Raw genomic sequence first — 20,630 nt, 5'->3', positions numbered from 1 at the left:
TTCCTTACCCCCTTGCCATCTCATGGCGGATCGCCGAGAACTGTTGTCCATGGCCTTCACTATTGGCTCCCAGCTTCCTGTTCCCCTCAAATTTCACCATAGGCACTTGAAGGATAAATCCCCGTTGCTTGATCATCTCCGATTACGGGCAGCGTGGGCTCGTGATCTTTCCATACAGTTGCCTGATGATGTTATTCTTAGTGCTGTCAAAAAGTTATCTGTTTTCCGTAAATATACTACTTATTGGGAACAACATTACAAATTGGTATTGAGACTGTATATCTCCCCTAAAAGGGCTTATCTCTCTGGGTTTAGAGCAAATGCTGCCTGTCTCCGATGTGCTGCTCCTGAAGCAGGCTTGGATCATATGTTTTGGTCCTGTCCTGCCGTTCAGGCTTTTTGGGAAACCATTTTTCTTTTTGTGGAACGGATCCTATTTGGGGTTCCTCTTCACTTTTCTCCTCGACGACCGGGAACTGCAGCTTTCCTCCAGTGGACAGTCACGGTAGCCTTACAGTGCATCCTGCTTAAATGGCTGGAGGTAGAGAGTCCTGATTATTCTCTTTGGCGATATCGCCTGATCACATTGTTGCAGTGGGAACGCAGAGACGTCACTGACTTTTCTTCCCTACTTGGACGTATATTCCAGCGGACCTGGGAGCCTTTTTGGAACACCCTGACCTCAAGGGCTTGTAGTCGCTTATTGAACTGTTAATCTATTGCTTTAATGTCTGGGGCTGCTGTTACTACTTTTTGCTTTCTTTGGGATTTTTTGTATTTTCAACCTGTTTGGTATCTTGGGGTGGACTTGAAGGAGGACCGAGGGAGGAGGGGGTTGCGCCCTGGGGTGGGAGTTGGTTATGACGGTGTTGCCATGAATATACACGATCGTTTAAGTAATCCCTTTCATCTCTCTTCCATTTTCTAATTTTAGTTTGTTTTACTTCCTCCCTAAACTGTTGTATAGAGGACTTCAATTCTCGTAATTTATTATCAAACTCCTCCATGTTCTGACCCTCCTGTAATTCATTTTCCATTGCATTAACCTTGACACAGAGTTCTTTTTCTATATCCTCCGTTGTCTCCACAAGTAGAATCATGAGGTCCCTGGAACATCTATTGAGGATCGCTGTCCACTTTTCACCAAAAGTTTTGTCCGATGAGATCATTTTAGGTTCCTTTAATATCCTGAGGCCTCTCGGGATCATAGCTTTCTTTAAATATTGCACTAGAGTGCTGTTATGCAATTATGGCCTCACTGCCCTCTTCATCAAATTCTCCAATTCGAACCAAGATGTTTCAGTGGGGGTGGTAGTTTCATCATCCAGAAGAGCTGGCCTCAGTAACACTTTACGAAGGTGCTCTTCATTATATCCATCAAACTGTGTTGTGAGTTCTGCCATGATAATATTATTTCACTACTAGCTTATATAACAATGGCCAATGTGTAATGTTAATACCAACCCTCTCAAATCAACTGGATATAATCAACATACTGGGTTGGAGTACCAAAAAGTGTATATTTCTTCAATAGGACACCTCAGCCCCACCACTCCACCGCTATGTCAACTCAAGAAAGCGGGAGATTTATGTGGTGCCTCATCATAGGTCATCCCTTGTTTACCCTTGGTAACTCACTGCTATAGATATAATCATGACGTTGATCAGATCAGATGGCGTGTTATCAAAAGGATAACGGGGAGGGATGGTGGGAAAGATCTACGGAGATTAAATGAGGAAGAGCAGAGGTTGATTTTTTTACTTGATACGGTGGAGCCTCGGGGACTGAATGGGGAGGTTGAATGGGTTACTCTGACTGGTGGTTGAATGGACCAATGAGGTTTTTGGGGGGAGTGGTTATGACATCACAAGATTTTGAATTTAAAAGCAAGCTGAGGCCGCCATCTTTCACAGAGACCTTACTTGTGAGTCGAATGACAACGGTGGCCTCGGTAAGATGGAGTTGAGACGGGGGGAGTTGATGCGAGTATGATGGGGGGAGGTAGTGTATATAGAAGGGTTCACTACAACTTCCCTATACTTTTGTTTTCTACACAGGGAGAGCCTTGAGACAGCACTATATGTGCAAAACATGTCGGGTCAGACTCCCAGGTTCGGCTGTGTTTAAGCTAAATATACAAGCTCTTTAACTTTTTCATTATAAATTATTGAACTATTTAAACTAAAAAAGATTTTATAAAATATAATAAATATTACACAGCATTTAAAATGGATGACCTATGATGAGGCACCACATAAATCTCCCGCTTTCTTGAGTTGACATAGCGGTGGAGTGGTGGGGCTGAGGTGTCCTATTGAAGAAATATACACTTTTTGATACTCCAACCCAGTATGTTGATTATATCCAGTTTAATTTAAATGAAGCAGAGCATTTTTTATTCACTAAAATAGCAACACCCGCCTTATTATTATTATTATTTTTCCCTATAGCTGATGAGAAAAAACAATGTTTGACCCAACCACCTTCCAGTTTTTTAGACTCAATATTTGACAGGTGAGTTTCTTGTATGTAACAAATATCCGCATTTTGCCTTTTTAAAAATAGCAATGCTTTTTTCTTTTTATCGGATGATTCAGACCATTAACATTCAGACACAATATCTTAAGATCCATTAATATCGTCATAGCATATTGTAACAAAAATCAAACATTGAATATATTGTAATAAATCCTTTTCCCAATAAGTGAGATACTCCATAGAACTCCATCCCTTACCCAACCCCTCATTATATATCCCCTTCCCTTCCCATCCCCAAATAAATATGAAAACTTGGAAACGCAGATTGAGGTCAGGTATAAAATAACTCCCGACAAGCTAATACCTTAATTTTACATCAGCTACTTCCACAAATTTATAAACTTGAATCAATTAGACACTCAATTATTAAACATTCAAACCCCCCTCATCTAATTGTTACTAATTATAATATCATTGTATATAATTAATAAGAATGTACCACTGCCTAAATTTTCATAACTTAAATCAATTAGACACCCAATTATTAAACATTCAAACCCCCCCTCATCTATAATTATTACTGATTAAAATATCATTGTATGCAATTAATTAGAATATACCATTGCCTCAATTTACATAACTTATTTAATCTGTAAATTCCATTTATAATCTTATAGTAAGAAATTATAATAAGATTATATCTAAAGTATTCATATTAAAAAAATTTTAAAACCCATTTAAAATCCATTTGTAAATTTTTAAATTAATTCTACCATTCATTAGATTATCATCTAAATCATTACTAAACTTTATCACAGAAAAAACATAAAATATAAATCATTACATTCATATCAAAAAGGAAACCTTTAATCCCTTATATCAAATAATTAATTAAATATAAGGAATTTTATAACAATTAGCCATTAATATATAATTATTAAATATATTATAAACCTAGTATCCAAAATTCAGATATAACTAAACAGACCCAGTTACTATGAGTACACTGACAATTGTTATGAATTCATAAAATATCCTAAAATAAAATATAAGCTAACATTATAATTAAATCAATGTTAGACAATAAACCATTGAAATGATGTTAACATCAAAAATTATACTAATCTCCATTTCAAATATAGATTCTGTGAAATCCTATTCATACATATCTTCCTATGACTCATATGTGCTCATTACAAGTTGGTGGACTAAACATTGTACATTATATAACAGTGTCAGATATTTTAATTAAGAGATGGCACACCACTAAGAGCATTCATGATTTTATCTGGGTATTCCTCACGGATTTTGCTGATTAAGAAAGTATCCATGCCAGAGCCTGTACTTCCACCTAGAGAATCTGTGAACTTTCAACAGTATAATGGAGATGACGGTCACGCAGAGCGGCTCCAGTAAAGCTCCGAGCGTGCATCAGGCCATGACAGAATCCAATCAGCCGCAGCAGGAACAGCGAGGCCCATCCCTAAAAGCCGGAGATGGAGCCCCACACATTCCTGCCATCGTCACACATTCAAAGAGGAAGACCCAACAGAAGTGCTAAGGGTGTGCTGACGGAACAAACCGCAAAAGGGGTCTCTTTAGCCCAATATCCAATTAAATCCGTATATTCAGACCAGTCATGTTAGTATAAGAAAACCAAAATTATTTTCATAAGTCTATATGTTATAATTGAAAATTCCGAGTTCTTCCTCTTCAACAGACACGCCTCCAAACCTTCTGACTAAACGTTAGAGTTAGCCAATCAACTTTCCTTCCTGTATACGGTCATTGGCTGAATCCTGAGATATGTCAAAACATTTCAAAATGAATCAATCTCAATCATTTAGCCAAGACAGTGCCATTCTCACCAATCCACAAGGTTTCAAGTACAAGTACAAGTCAGCCCTCCCGCATCCAAACCACATCCTTTGCAGAGAAAAAAAACCATAAGAAGCATACATTCCATATTCCCTTGAAGAAAAAAAACCCCATCATCTCTGACACTGCCAAGTGCCTTTCATGCCAAAGTTCCATTCTTGTGTCTTTGTAAATCCGTTACACTTCAAAGAATGTAAGGCAGGGGTGTCCAATGTCGGTCCTCGAGGGCCGCAATCCAGTTGGGTTTTCAGGATTTCCCCAATGAATATGCATGAGATCTATTTGCATGCACTGCTTTCAATGCATATTCATTGGGGAAATCCTGAAAACCCAACTGGATTGCGGCCCTCGAGGACCGACATTGGACACCCCTGATGTAAGGATTCTAAACACCAACAGTTTTCTTTCTTACATCCCATTTATACTTCGCAAAATAAAATGAAGATTTCAAAGGTTGTATATAAATAATAAATCATATTTCCAAAATAAAATGTAAAAGCTTCATTAATTTCAATTAGGAAGTCATTGGCTGCTCATATTGCTCTAAATATTGCTGTAACTTTTTAGGATCAGTAAAATTTTGAGTTTTATTTGACAGAGTAACCTTCATTACTGCAGGATAAAGGAGCCTATATCTGGCCCCCAGTGCTCTCAATTGGGGCCTCAGATCTAATAGTTGCTTCCTTTTCAATGCAGTTTCTTTAGCAAAGTCAGGCACGACATATATTCTCGCGTCCTGACACTTAAGGTTTCTATTTTCTTTGGCTAGTTGACATATTTCCACCGCATGTTGATAACGCAGGAGCTTAAAAATCAGAGTCCTTGGACCTTTTTGAGAGTGTATTCTTTGTGTAGGTATTCTGTGCGCTCTTTCAATCTCAAGTGGAACCTTAGATTTTAACGGTAACACTTTAGTCCCCTAACATGCTCGATGTTGTTTTTGATGAGGTACCAAAAAGATTTCCAAATTGAAGCTTTTGGGCTTTCAGTGACCTCTTTTGCATGCAGAGACAGAGGATACAGTTAATGTCCCGATGATCAGAACCCAGACACTGGATGCACCAATTATGCGGATCAGAGCCTGAAATGGTCCAATTACATCAAGAGCATTTCCTAAAGCCTCTCAGTACAGGGAAAACGGCTGATGTGAAATCAAAGGGCTCAATGGCCTAGTGAGCTCAAATAAAAGTTATCCTGAAAATGATTGATGTTTCTTAGAAGAAAAAAACAGCCCAATAATAATATCTTTATTTTTATATACCACAAGCAATTCAAAAATGAGAAAGTTGAAAAAATTAAACCAAAATCGGTATAAATACAAGAACAAGGTAAAAACAAAGAATTATGACAAGTACTAAAAAGAAAGACAGGAAGGCACAACAAAAAATTGAAAAGTTTTGACGCAATGAAGACACAGCTTCTCAGCACCATGAAAAACAAAGAACTGATGGTCCCATGAACCAATGTCAGCACACAAACGCTATTGGGCATTGCCTTAAAACTTTAAAGTAGCAGTGCACTTGGTAGTGTCCATACCAGGTTCCGTGGACGATGTCACCCACTTGTGAGAATTTTATGCCTGCTTAACCTTGGAGAAAACATTTTTTTCTTCCAACAAGGTGAGGACTATAAAGCATTGATGTGTGAAAAAAAAAATCACTTAAATACAAACTGTGAAAAACATTGAAGGGAGCAGAGACTTCCCTTAGCCATAGTCTGCACTCCAGCATGCTTGCACACATACATTCTGTATTGCCCACAGCACTCTCACTCACCTTCAGCTTGGCAGCCTGGTGGAAGTAGGCTGCACAGATGCACTTTCTAACGATGTCCCAATCTGTGCCACAAGAAGAAAGGCTCATTCTCTGCTGAACCATAATATCTTTCAGCTGGGCCCGAACCTCTCTCACCTAGAAGAGGAACCCAGAGATGGGGATTAGAATACAAAAATAAGTGACAATTTCATTTATCTTCCTCAATTCCTGTTTCATTAATTCTCCCAGTCTGTAGTAGAGTAGGTTCTGTATGTTGCAGGCTCAAGTCCACTGAGGACAAGGTCTTACACCATGAAGCACATGACTAAGACTGCCTCTATCGATCTCCCAGGCAGAAAAAAAACACCTTCATAGCTTTAAACTAAAAAACAAAATGCAGATGGTTACTGCGGATGGGCAGACTAGATGGGCCCTTTGGCCTTTATCTGTCGTCATATTTCTATGTTCTGTTTCTAGATGAAATACCAATAGATTGGGGTACTAAGAAGTCTGAATGTTTAAGCCTTTGCTCTGATATTTCTATGATAGTCCAGCAATCTTAAAACTGTATTGTTGCAAATGCCTAAGCGATCAGCCTATACAGGTTTACAGGCTTATTCACTTTATGTACCACCTAGTTACATATAGCAAATAGCATATAGCAGTATACAACATCAAAATATTAAAATAAGAATGAAGAGTTCCATTATTGATACAGTAGTATAGAGTCCTCCTCAAACCTCCCCTCAGAAATAAGACAGATATCCCAACACACATCCACAATCACATCAGAGGATGTGGTAAGAGCAGTTAATGTCGCTAATTTTAAAAAAGGTTTCAACAAGTTCCTGGAGGAAAAGCCCATAAACTGCTGTTGAGACAGACATGAGAGAAGCCACTGCTTGCCCTGGATCAGTGGGGCATGGAATGCTGCTATTATTTCGGTTTTTTGCCAGGTACTCGTGACCTAGATTGGCCTCTGTGAAGATGGGAAACTGTTAGATCAGCGGTCTCAAACTTGCGGCCCTTGGGCCACATGCAGCCCCCAGAGTACTGTTTTGCGTCCCGTAGTCTGGACGCAATGATGGCATTTTAGTTTCTGGCCGGCTCCCTTGTTGCACTCATTTTTCCTTCAAAGCCATGGGCGGCGGCAGCTTCTCATGTGATCCGCGCCTGCGTCAAAAGCCTCTCTGGAGGGAGAGAGGGAGACATGGGAGAGGAGAGGAACAAGAGATATCAAATCTATGAGAGGGAGGGAAAGGAAAGAAGGAAAGGAGATATCAAACCATGGTGGGGGAGGGAGAGATGCCAGGGCATGGGGAGGGAGGGAAGGAGACAGATGCCAGACCAGGGAAAAGGAAGGAGAGAGATGTCAGACCATGGAAATAGGAAGGGAAGGAGAGAGAGACATGGAAAAGTAGATTTTGAGAAGAAAGCAGAAAAATGGAAAAATTGAATATTAAGTTAATGCCAAAGATGAATGCAAGGCAGAAAGTGAAGATGGAGAGAAAAACAGTCAAAGGACAAGAAGGCCCTGGAAACAGGTAAAAGCATAGAAAAATAAAGTCACCAGACAACAAAGGTACGGAAAATGATCTTATTTTCAATATAGTGATTGAAATGTGTCAGTTTTGAGAAAGGAAAGATGTTAAACTTTAACTGTGAGGGCCGCAGAAAAATAGTTAATGTCTTATTAAAGAAATGTCAATTTTGCATGAGGTAAAACTCTTTATAGTTTATAAATTTTTCCTTTAAAAGTTAGGGTTCTTTAGCTTGGAAAAGAGACGGCCGAGGGGAGATATGATTGAAGTCTACAAAATCCTGAGTGGAGTAGAACGGGTACAAGTGGGATCGATTTTTTACTTCGTCAAAAATTACAAAGACTAGGGGGGACACAATGAAGTTATAGGGAAATATTTTTAAAACCAATAGGAGGAAATTTTTTTTCACACAGAGAATAGTTAAGCTCTGGAGCGCATTACCAGAGGTTGTGGTAAGAGCAGATAGCGTAGCTGGTTTTAAGAAAGGTTTGGACAAATTCCTGGAGGAAAAGCCAATAGTCTTGAGGAAGGGCCCTCTGTCATACATGAAATGGAACTCTTATTAACTATCTGATGTGAGGACTCTATATGCAGGCCAGCCCTGCATTTCATTTTGAACCTGCTTAAGTTTCTAAAGAAGCAGGCTGGACAACAAGGCTTTGCTGGAAGAATACAGGCCTGTCATGTATTTGAATGTGAATCATGTGAGCAAGAAGATATATGGTCCCTGCGACAGAGAAGCACAAGCAAAACAATCCTGTATGTAAAGATATAGGTGTCAGGCCTTAGGAATGTACTGAACTTTTTACCTAGGCTGGACCTGACACCAGCTAACACAAAAAAACAACTTGAGTTTTCCAAATAAGGAAAAGACAGAACTACAGAAATAACTGTGAAATTGTATATGGATTGGTCATTTATGGAAAAGCGCAGCTATGGTTACCGGGAAATGATTGCATATGGTAGATAGTAGCATTTTTGCAAAACACCAAGACAAGTTTTGATTGGCATAAGAGTAAAGGGTGTACCCAAGAAGGAAGGTTATAAAAATCTATGCCTATCTTTGTTTAACTAGAGATGTATTTATAGGTAGATTTTTTTGCCTTGGCATCTATCTGTATGATTTTTCTAATGATCTCTCCAATGTATTAAAATTGAGACAATATATTTTGTTATCCTGCTTTTGCTGTTGCATTTTTATACTTTGTTTAAATAAAATATTGTCTGCTTTTGGATAATACATTGCACGTCTGCATGGTTTTTGGAGTCAGCTTGTGAAGGGTTTTGGCAGCGAGCTCTTCAGTCTGTTAAAGAGAGGCGTAGTCAGTAGAAGGAAGAAGGTGTTGATGCCCCTGTACAGGTCATTGGTAAGGCCCCACTTGGAGTATTGTGTTCAGTTTTGGAGACCGTATCTGGCGAAAGACGTAAGAAGACTTGAGGCGGTCCATAGGAGGGCGACGAAAATGATAGGACGCTTGCGCCAGAAGATGTATGAGGAGAGACTGGAAGCCCTGAATATGTATACCCTAGAGGAAAGGAGAGACAAGGGAGATATGATTCAGATGTTCAAATACTTGAAGGGTATTAACGTAGTACAAAATCTTTTCCAAAGAAAGGAAAATGGTAAAACCAGAGGACATAATTTGAGGTTGAGGGGTGGTAGATTCAGGGGCAATGTTAGGAAATTCTACTTTACGGAGAGGGTAGTGGATGCCTGGAATGCGCTCCCGAGAGAGGTGGTGGAGAGTAAAACTGTGACTGAGTTCAAAGAAGCGTGGGATGAACACAGAAGATTTAGAATCAGAAAATAATATTAAATATTGAACTAGGCCAGAACTGGGCAGACTTGCACGGTCTGTGTCTGTGTATGGCCGTTTGGTGGAGGATGGGCTGGGGAGAGCTTCAATGGCTGGGAGGGTGTAGATGGGCTGGAGTAAGTCTTAACAGAGATTTCGGCAGTTGGAACCCAAGCACAGTACAGGGTAAAGCTTTGGATTCTTGCCCAGAAATAGTTAAGAAGAAAAAAAATTAAAAAAAATAAAAATAAAAAAATTTAAATTGAATCAGGTTGGGCAGACTGGATGGACCATTCGGGTCTTTATCTGCCGTCATCTACTATGTTACTATGTTATTGAGAAAGACATGGGGGAAGCAACTGCTTGCCCTGGATCGGTAACATGGAATATTGTTACTCCTTGGGTTCTGGCAAGGTACTAGTGACCGGGATTGGCCACAATGAGAATGGGCTACTGGGCTTGAAGGGCCATTGATCTAACCCAGTAAGGCTATTCTTATGTTCTCAGAACTGTTAGACTTCTATGCTACCTAAGACAAAGTCAGCACCGACGTCTATGATAGACTCACCCCCAAATCCCTGTGGAAAAGAAGGGTCCACAAGTCTGACAAATGGTTTGATGAGGAGCTCTGTGACCTAAAACACAAAGTCCGCTGCCTGGAGAGAACATGGAGCAAAGATCAAACTCGAGTCCAAGGGACACTTGCACAAACATGTACAAAAATATAAACAAACGCTCAAAGAAAAGCACAAAGCCTACTACTCTCAACTAGTGGGCAACAACTCCATCAATACCAAGGAACTCTTCAGGATAGTGTCAAAACTGACCATCACCACAAAACTAGTCTTAGCCCCCCCCTCCCCTGGAAAAACCCCTACACATCAACAAACTCGCTGATTACTTTTGTTCAAAGATCTGGAAGCTTTGTAATAAGCTTAGCCCCTCCAATGCACCAGAGGACTACCCTTGTGAAATCGCTCCTCAAAACCACACAGCAGACCTAATCTGGAAAACGGTAAAAAATGGACGAAAACTGGAAAAAACACAAACAATATCAAAGCAGATGCCACAAGGCGGTAAAAAGGGCCAAAAGAGACTATGAGGAAAAAATAGCCGAGGCAAAAAACTTCAAGCCTTTCTTTCGATATATTAAGGAGAAACGACCCACGAAGGAAGCGGTGGGGCCGTTGGATGATAAAGGGAGTGCTAAAGGAAGACAAAGCCATCGCCAACAAACTGAACACATTTTTTTGCGTCTGTATTTACCGAATAGGATATGCACAACGTACCGGAAGCCAATAGGCTATATGCAGGAAACGAGGACGGGAAACTGACAGGGTTGACGGTCAGTCTAGAAGAGGTATGCAGACAGATTGATAGGCTCAAAACCGATAAATCCCCGAGATCGGATGGCATCCATCCGAGGGTAATCAAGGAACTACTTCAACTAATAGCCAATCTGTCGATCAAATTGGGAAGGATTCCGGAAGACTGGAAAGTGGCGAATGTCACGCCAATCTTCAAGAAAGGTTCGAGGGGAGATCCGGGAAACTACAGACCCGTGAGTCTGACCTCGGTACCGGGAAAGATGGTAGAGGCACTGATAAAGGACCGCATCATTGATCACCTTGATGGACACAATCTGATGAGGACCAGCCAGCACTTCTTCGAGGGAGTAAACAGGCAGATAGACAAGGGCGAGCCTGTCGACATTGTATATCTGGATTTTCAGAAGGTGTTTGACAAGGTCCCGCATGAACGACTACTTCGAAAAATTGCGAGCCATGGAACCGAAGGTGAAATACTCATGTAGACTAAAAACTGGTTGGCAGATAGGAAACAGAGTGGGGGTAAATGGACAATACTCGGACTGGAAAAGCGTCACGAGTGGAGTGTCTCAGGGTTCAATGCTTGGACCCGAGCCCTTCAACATATTTATAAACGACCTGGAAATTGGTACGACGAGTAAGGTGATTAAATTTGCAGACGATACGAAGTTAGTAGATGCTCGAGAAATGGGCTGGGACATGGCAAATAAGGTTTAACGTGCATAAGTGTAAGATGATGCATGTTGGTAATAAAAATCTTATATACAAATTCAGGATGTCCGGTGCGATACTTGGAGAGACCCCCCAGGAGAGACTTGGGAGTACTGGTCGACAAGTCAATAAAGTCATCCGCGGCAGCGGCGAAAAGGGCAAACAGAATGCTGGGAATGATTAAGAAGAGGATCACGAACAAATCGGAGGTTATCATGCCGCTGTACCGGGCCATGGTACTTCCTCACCTGGAATACTGCGTCCAGCACTGGTCGCCGTACATGAAGGAGGACACGGTACTAGTCGAAAGGGTCACGAGAAGAGCGACTAAAATGATTAAGGGGCTGGAGGAGTTACCATACAGTGAGAGATTAGAGAAACTTGGCCTCTTCTCCCTTGAAAAAAGGAGACTGAGAGGGGACATGATCGAAACATTCAAGATAATGAAGGGAATAGACTTAGTAGATAGAGACAGGTTGTTCACTCTCTCCAAGAGAGGGAGAACGAGAGGGCACATTCTAAAGTTAAAAGGGGATCAATTCCGTACAAACGAAAGGAAGTTCTTCTTCACCCAGAGAGTGGTGGAAAACTGGAACGCTCTTCAGGAGGCTGTTATAAGGGAAAGCACCCTCCAGGGATTCACGATAAAGTTAGACAAGTTCCTGCTGAACCAGAACGAACGCAAGTAAAGCTAGTCTCAGCTAGGACACATGTCTTTGTGCAAAGGGCCGCCATCAGGGCAGGGTTGAACCCATGGCTGGCCCAGATGATACTCGAGGCCCCTAATTACCTTGCCTTCAGAAAACTACTAAAAACTTACCTATTCAACAAACACGACCCCTATTTAATCCCTTCACCTCACATAACCCCGGCCCCACCCCCAACCCCTTCCTCCCACACCCGATTCCCCCTTGACCCTCTCTCCACTTCCCTTGTCTAGTCCGATCTAACCCACAATTTTCAGCTAAACTGTTATACATCTTCCTTTCATTGCAGACTACTGTAAATTGTGGTAACTTCATTGCTGACTGTTGTAAATTGTAAATTGTTGTAATTTACTGTAAATCTACAGGTATTTTGTTTGTAAATCTGCTTGTAACATGTTGTAAATAAGCTTGTCAATGCAGATCATTTGTTAATTGTTGTAAACCGCCTAGAACTCGATGGGTATGGCGGTATATAAGAATAAAGAATAATAATAATAATAATAATAATACTACCAGTCCTGCATTCAGAGCTGACAGGGGCCCCCGACTTTTGTGCTCCAACTCCATTTTTGCCTACCCCTCCCTGCAAGGAAGGCCTAAAAAAGCTTATGTCACAAACCTACTATCCTACCATGCAGCTCACCTAAGTCAGGAACTACTCCCCATCATAGGGTCCTCTTCATCATACATGCATTTCAGGCGAGGATTAAAAACACACTTACTAGCAGAGCATTAAACCCTGTGCTCTCTCCACGTCTCACACGCTCTTCCTCCCAGACGGAAAATGCTCTATGCACAGATACATACAATTCTTACTACTTACCTCCCCCTCCCCTTTCTTGTTACCTGCTTTTGAGACTCCCTATCTATATCTGTACCAGTTTTCAAAAACTGCTCAGATAAACGGGACGATCATGTTGAAATCAAAAGTGACAAGGAAAGAGTACAAAAAGATACAAAAAGGGCTGGGAAGACTAAAAAGTCCAAGAAGGCAGCAACAAGGGAGCTCAACTGCATGTACACGAATGCCAGAAGCTTGAGAAACAAAATGGGGGAACTGGAAGCACTAGCAAGACGAGAAGAACTAGATATCATTGGAATAACTGAAACTTGGTGGAATGAAGAAAATGTATGGGACACAGCACTGCAGGGATACAAACTATACAGAAGAGATAGAATAGGGCCAAAAGGGGGAGGTATTGCCCTGTATGTTCAAGAGGGAGTAGAGTCTAGCAGAGAAGGAATGACGGATGGAAAGGATAAACTGGAGTCCCTCTGGATAAGGATCCCAAACCAGAGCGGAGCAGACACAAAAATTGGCCTTTATTATCGACCCCCAACACAGACGGAAGAAACAGACGCAGCAATGAAAGAGGAAATCAACCACGAATGTAGAACAGGTAACGTAACAATCATGGGAGACTTCAACTTTCCAGGGATAAACTGGAACCTAGGAACCTCAAACTGCGGCAGGGAAACAAAGTTCCTGGAACTAATGGGAGACTGCTTCCTGGAGTAAATGGTGGGAGAACCGACAAGAGGAACTGCAACCTTGGACTTGGTCCTAAATGGCATAACTGGAAGGACATCAGATGTGGAAGTCACGGTCCCACTAGGCACGAGTGATCACAACAAGATCAATTTTAAAATCGGCATCGGAAAGGGGAAACGAACCAGGACTCAAACCACAACCTTTAACTTCAGAAAAGGGAATTACGACAGAATGAGAGCCATGGTTAAAAAAAGGCTCAAGAAAAGAACAGCCGAAATCAAAACTGTCGATCAAGCATGATCCTTACTAAAAACTACTATCACCGAAGCGCAGAATCTCTACATTCCGCGGATAGCCAAAGGAAGGAAAAATATGAATAAAGGAGAACCAGCTTGGCTGACTAAAGAGGTGAAGGATGCAGTAAGGGAAAAGAGGAACTCGTATAAAAAATGGAAACGCGAACATACAATGGAGGCCTGGAACTGTCACAAGGCCGACCAGAAGAAGTGTCACAAGGCAGTAAGAGACGCCAAAAAGGTCTATGAGGAAAAGATAGCACAAGAAGCCAAAAACTTCAAGCCCTTTTTCAGATATATAAAAGGGAAAAAACCAGCAAAGGAGGCAGTAGGCCCTCTGGATGATCAGGGAAGAAAAGGGTACATCAAGGAAGACAAAAAGATTGCCGATAGGCTAAATTCATTCTTCGCGTCTGTCTTTACCAGGGAAGACACTGCATCAATGCCCGAACCAGGGAAAGTATTCAAGGGAGAAATCAAGGATAACCTCACCACAGTGAGTGTGAACCTGGACATGATATACTATCAGATCGATAGGCTAAAAAGTGACAAGTCCCCTGGACCAGACGGAATTCACCCGAGAGTGCTAAAGGAACTTAAGGTAGAAATCGGAGAGCTCTTACAATCCTTAGCTAATTTGTCAATCAGAACCGGGCGAATACCAGAGGATTGGAAGATAGCGAATGTCATTCCAATCTACAAAAAAGGATCGAGAGGAGAACCAGGCAACTATAGACCTGTGAGTCTTACATCGGTTCCAGGGAAGATGGTTGAGGCGCTAATCAAAGACAGCATAGTGCAGCACCTGGAAAATCATGACCTGATGAGAGACAGTCAACACGGCTTCAGGAAGGGGAAGTCATGTCTGACGAATTTACTTCAATTTTTTGAGAAGGTGAACAAACATATTGATAACGGACACCCGGTGGATATAATATACTTGGACTTCCAGAAGGCATTCGACAAGGTTCCACATGCTAGGCTTCTGAAGAAACTACAAAGCCATGGAATTGAGGGGGATATACTAAGATGGATAGCGAATTGGCTGGAAAGCAGATTGCAGAGGGTAAGCATAAATGGGAAGTTCTCGGACTGGGAAAAGGTGACAAGCGATGTGCCCCAGGGCTCGGTCCTTGGGCCAATCTTATTCACTATATTCATAAATGACCTGGAAGAGGAAACAACGAGTAACATAATCAAGTTCGCAGATGACACGAAACTATGTCGGTCAGTTGGATCACAAATGGATAGTGAAGAACTCCAGAGAGATTTGAACCAGCTAGAGAAATGGGCGGAAAAGTGGCAGATGAAATTCAATATAGAAAAATGCAAAGTGATGCACCTAGGCACGAAGAACAAGGAACATGAATATAAAATGTTAGGTGTGACATTGAGCAAGAGCGAACAGGAAAGGGACCTGGGGGTACTGATAGACCGGACACTGAAACCATCGGCACAATGCGCGGCGGCTGCAAAGAAAGCGAACAGGATGTTGGGCATGATCAAGAGGGGAATCACAAGTAGATCGGCTAACGTCATAATGCCGCTTTACAGAGCAATGGTCAGGCCACACCTGGAGTATTGTATCCAACACTGGTCTCCCTACCTAAAAAAGGATATAACCCTGCTGGAAAAGGTACAGAGGCGAGCTACAAAGCTAGTAAAAGGTATGGGAAATTTGAGCTACAAAGAACACCTCAGAAAACTGAGCTTGTTCACTCTAGAGAATGCGTGGAGATATGATAGAGACTTTTAAAATACTAAAAGGACTAGATAAAATCAAGCAAGATACATCGTTATTCATGTTGTCAAATGTGACTCGGATGAGAGGTCATGTACTGAAATTGAGAGGCGACAGGCCCAGGACAAATGTCAGGAAGTTCTGTTTCACACAGTGAGTGGTGGATGCTTGGAACGCTCTCCCAGAGGAGGTTGTGACGGAGACCTCCATTATAGGATTCAAGGGCAAGTTGGATGCATACCTCCTTGCAAATCACATTGAGGGATACAGGTAAACAAGGTCTCATTATGAAGCACCTAGTTGGGCCTCCGCGTGTGCAGGTCACTGGACTGGATGGACCAAGGGTCTGATTCGGTGAAGGCATTTCTTATGTTCTTACACTACCTTAGCATGAGTGTATTTGATAGTGCTCCTAAATTATTTTGTACTTGTACCCTCACCACTCATGTACGGTCTTCTACTTAAATTCTGTTAACTACATCGAACTTCATGGTGTATCACGATATACAAATAAAATTTTATATTATGTTATGTTTTTATTTATATTTACATTAGAGGCTCTGGCAGAGACTCATTTACAAAGTATATATTCTTCCCTTTTCTAAATATTCTTTATAGTATGTTTTCTTCCCAATTAATATTATTAAATTAATAAAGTGTCATTGCTTATTTCTAAATGGGTCTATCAAATTCAGTAGCATAATCCAAGTTTCCAAGTATATTAAAATTTTGATAAAACGCTAATCATAAATTCTAAGTATTTTACAATAAAAAAGGAGGGGGGGAGAAACATTTAACAGACTAAACATAGACTTGGCAAACATGACAGACGAAAAAACAAAAGGAAAGTGGGGAGAACTACAATTTGAAACAAAAGAAGACATGGAAGGTAAATAACAGAAGGGAGGCAACCACAGAACCGGATCAGCATTCATATGTATCTTTAAAAAGGAAGGATTTAAGATTTCCTTTGAATTTATCTATGTTTTGTTCAGCCCTAATATGGGGTAGTAAAGAGTTCCAAACTGTGGAAGCCGTAATTGCGAATGAAGAGGCCCGACGTGTACTAATGTGAAGGAGATTCTGAGAGAAGGATTTAAGGGCTCTAGAGCAGGGGTGTCAAAGTCCCTCCTCGAGGGCCACAATTCAGTTGGGTTTTCAGGATTTCCCCAATGAATATGCATGAGATCTATTAGCATACAATGAAAGCAGTGCATGCAAATAGATCTCATGCATATTCATCGGGGAAATCCATAAAAACCTGACTGGATTATGGCCCTCGAGGAGGGACTTTGACACTCCTGCTCTAGGGGGATCATGTGGAATGAGGAGCTTATGCATGAAAGCAGGTTCTTTGGTATTTTGGGTTTTGAATGAAAGAATAGCTATTATATATAAGATTCGATGTGGAATTGGCAGCCAATGTGCACTTTTTTGTAGGCGGGTTTCGTGATCAAATTTCTTCATGTTTATCTATCTAATCTTCATACCTATTCGGGCTCCAGGCGACTTATAGAGAGAGTTGACTGGGCGGAGGGGGGTGGAGGGGGGGCTTGTTTGAGGGGAAGGAAAAGAAGGGAGCAGGAAAGGCTCAGTTGACTGGTTGGGGTTATCAGATGCGTCAGAGTAGGATGAGGTTAAGTTCATTTTAAATAATAATAATAACTTTATTCTTCTATACCGCCATAATCGTGCGACTTCTAGGAGGTTCACATTGAAGAGAGCTGGAAAATCAGCGAGTTACAATATGCAGATAGTCAGTGAAATTACAGTATGCAGAATCTTAAAATGCAGCGAATTACAATATAACATACAGTTTGTTAAGAATTTCAGAGGGGACATATTATAAAAAAGGGACATGATTGGTTTCAGCAGTCGAATAAGAAGGTTTTCAGCTTCTTCTGGAATGATGTGTGATTAGTGTCTTTTCTAATCATTTCTGGTAGGTTATTCCAAGCTTTTACACCCATTAAGGTAAACATGGAGTGGAACATGCACTTGTAGTGGAGATTTTTTGTAGACGGCAGACTTAATTGCAGTCTGTCTATGATTCTCCTAGAAGTAGACCAGGCCATTGAGAATAGTTGGTTGAGGGGGATTGGCTGATTTTACGTGGATTTTGTGATGTAAGATGCAGGATATTTTGAAGAGGATTCACAATGAGATGGGCAGTGCAGTTATTAGAAGAAGGCTGAGGTCGAGTCATATGTCTTTGGGTTGAAGATTAGTCTAAGCGTTGAAGTTTATGGGGACAGGTAAGGATGGATTTGATTCCAGTGGGGACGGGTTTGATTTCTGTTCCGGTGCAACTCTCTAGTCTAAATAAGAATTTTTTTGTCCGATCTATTATCAGGACCTCAAAAGTTAATTTTGAGTCCAGAATTATTCCCAAAACTTTTGACTTGTTTTCCATTTTTAAAGTCTCAGCAGAGGATAAAGTTAACTCGGATATAGATTCATAATTCCTGAGCCATATTTTTGGTTCCTTTTTTATTTAATTTTAAAAAATTGTTTTTTGTCCAAATATCTATCAAGAAAATTTTGTGTTTTAAAAGACTGTACTGTTTCTTCAAAATTGCCTAACAAGGACACAAGAGAAAAATATCATTAATATAAAAACTTCCAACTTAGGGCTCCTTTTACAAAGCTGCAGTAGTGATTGCACCGACACCCACTGGGATTGAATGGGCTTCAGTGGATTTACCATGGCAACATTGCTACCACAGGTTTGTAAAAAGGGCCCACCCAGAGATCTAAGATATTAAATAGGGGTAAGAGTGCTAAGGTTTGAAGGAACCCATGGTTGCCATTGTTAAGGAAATACAACTATTTTTCCATACATTGTATGTTCTCTTCTTTAAAAACTCAGTTCGCTAAGACTTGTACACTAATTAAAAGTAATTGAGTGCACCGAAAGCCAATGAAATATCAAATGGGAGAAGCATGATTTGTTTATCTTTCCTCAAAGCATTTCTAATTTCAGATATTCGCTATTGTTAACAGTTGAACCACGGAGTTCTCAACGACTGTGATACTGATCTACCAGACCATGTTCTCAAGCCAAGTAAACTTTTGTTTTTTTCCCTGTGCACAGTGATGGGTATAGTACCCAATTGATAAATTACATTTTGGCGGTGGTGAAGTTTTTTGCCAATGAACAGAATTTATGCAGTTTTGAATCATTGATTGCTATTTGAGGCTTTTTCTCCACCTTTTTGTAGCCCATCTCTGGTGAGTCATATATATTTTTGAACATAAGTGTATTTAAATGTCTCTATCATATCTCCCCTCCCCTGCATTGCATATTCAGATTTTTAAGTCTGTCCCCACTGACCATCTTTTTGAAGGAGTGGCCTCCAAAATTGCACACCTTGGGAACAATTTTATCTTCCATTCCTTTCCTAATGATTCCTATTTGCTTTCATAGCTGCTGCTACACGCTGAGCAGAGTTTCAACAATAACATTTAAATCCTCCTAATGTGGAACCTTGTGTTAGGTGGCTAATAGTATGTAAACCGCTTTGAGTGTGGGTGTAAAAGTACAAAAAGCAGTATCCAAGTCCTAATCCCTTTCCCTTTGAGCAAAAAATATGAACTGAGCAAGAACCACTTGGTGGCATTCTCCTCTCCAATATGTCTGATAAACTCTAGTTTCTTCTGAGTTTTTGGAAATAAAGAAATTTGGATGAAATTAGATTTATTGGCATGGTAATGAACTGATTCAGTCTTCATTCTTTATGTTCCCATTTCTGTCTGGTAATTGGACATCCTGTTTTAGAATTTTACTTTGTACTATTTTGTTTATTTATTGATTGTTTGAATTTTTTTGTTCATCCTCTCAAAGGAGCTCAGAACGGGTTACAAACCAGGTACTCAAACATTTTGCCTATCTGTCCTGGCAGGCTCACAGTCTATCTAACTTACCTGGGGCACTGGAGGATTAAGTGACTTGCCCAAGGTCACAAGGAGAAGCGCAGGTTTGAACCCATAACTTCAGGGTGCTGAGGCTGTAGCCCTAACTACTAAGCCACACTCTCCTGCCTTGTAGGGACAGAAGAGTTTTGAAAACCTGGACACTAGTTCAGAACTTTTAAGAACAGGAACTATTTTTCTTAACGATTGTCTGTTTTCCCCTTTTATTTCAAATGCCCTCCACATCAACCCCTTCATTCACCCTACTTTAGCAATTATATTACATTAAAAGAAATGTATAAGTCGCATTTACCAATTAAAGTTCAGTGTGACTTAATGGTAAAAGGTAAATAGTTTTCAGGAATTCCATACAAAATAAAAAGGTCTTCAACAATTTCCAAAATGTAAAATAATTACTCTTGTCTTAAAAATAAAGGAAGAGAATTCCTGATAAACTAAGCTAGTGCTATGTATCTTATGGACTCATACAAAATTTTGCCTCCCAATTTCCTCCAAATGCCCTTGTTATAGCTGTCAGAATGGGTCAAAAAATGGTTTATCAATCCAAGCATGTTGCCCCAAACACCAGCCAATCAAGTCATTTGTAAATACTCAAATATCCTTTCCCAGATCCCTGTGCTTGCCTAGCTATAAAGTGTTAGTTCATCTGTCCTCCAGATACCTCTTCAAATTTGTAAAATTCAGCTATTCTTGGAAAATAAATTCCAGTTTGCGTAAAAAAAATAAGTATCTGTATATACAGCAGTATATAAACTGCTTTAATTGCTCCCACAAAAAGGCAGTATATCAAACCCCCATCCCCTTTCCCTCTAAAATGTATTTGTTAGTACTAGGAGCAGGAGGCATGCCATGAAGTGACAAATACCCTCTTTGGGAATCCCATCTTGCATTCTCTCTCTTGTGTCTTCTCTAAGCAGGTCAACCACCCCACCCCATAAGCCCTCATGCATCTCGCTATGCCCTTTTCCCAGGGC

General features: G+C 40.6%; 1 protein-coding gene across 4 annotated transcripts in view; it reads right to left on the bottom strand.

Annotated features, from left to right (window-relative positions):
- The window catches only part of DHX38 (DEAH-box helicase 38), a 370,469-nt gene that overhangs the window by 38,600 nt on the left and 311,239 nt on the right, over window positions 1–20,630 (bottom strand). For all 4 annotated transcript variants that reach the window (XM_033942501.1, XM_033942499.1, XM_033942500.1 and 1 more), the window contains one exon: window positions 6,133–6,267. In XM_033942501.1, coding sequence (XP_033798392.1) covers window positions 6,133–6,267 — 135 coding nt within the window. The remainder of the gene's footprint in view (window positions 1–6,132; window positions 6,268–20,630) is intronic.

The sequence above is a fragment of the Geotrypetes seraphini genome, chromosome 4, assembly GCF_902459505.1.
Source record: "Geotrypetes seraphini chromosome 4, aGeoSer1.1, whole genome shotgun sequence".
In the NCBI taxonomy this organism is placed as follows: Eukaryota; Metazoa; Chordata; class Amphibia; order Gymnophiona; family Dermophiidae; genus Geotrypetes; species Geotrypetes seraphini.
The sequence above is the reverse complement of the archived record's forward strand: the minus strand, read 5'-3'. Positions and strand labels throughout refer to the sequence as shown.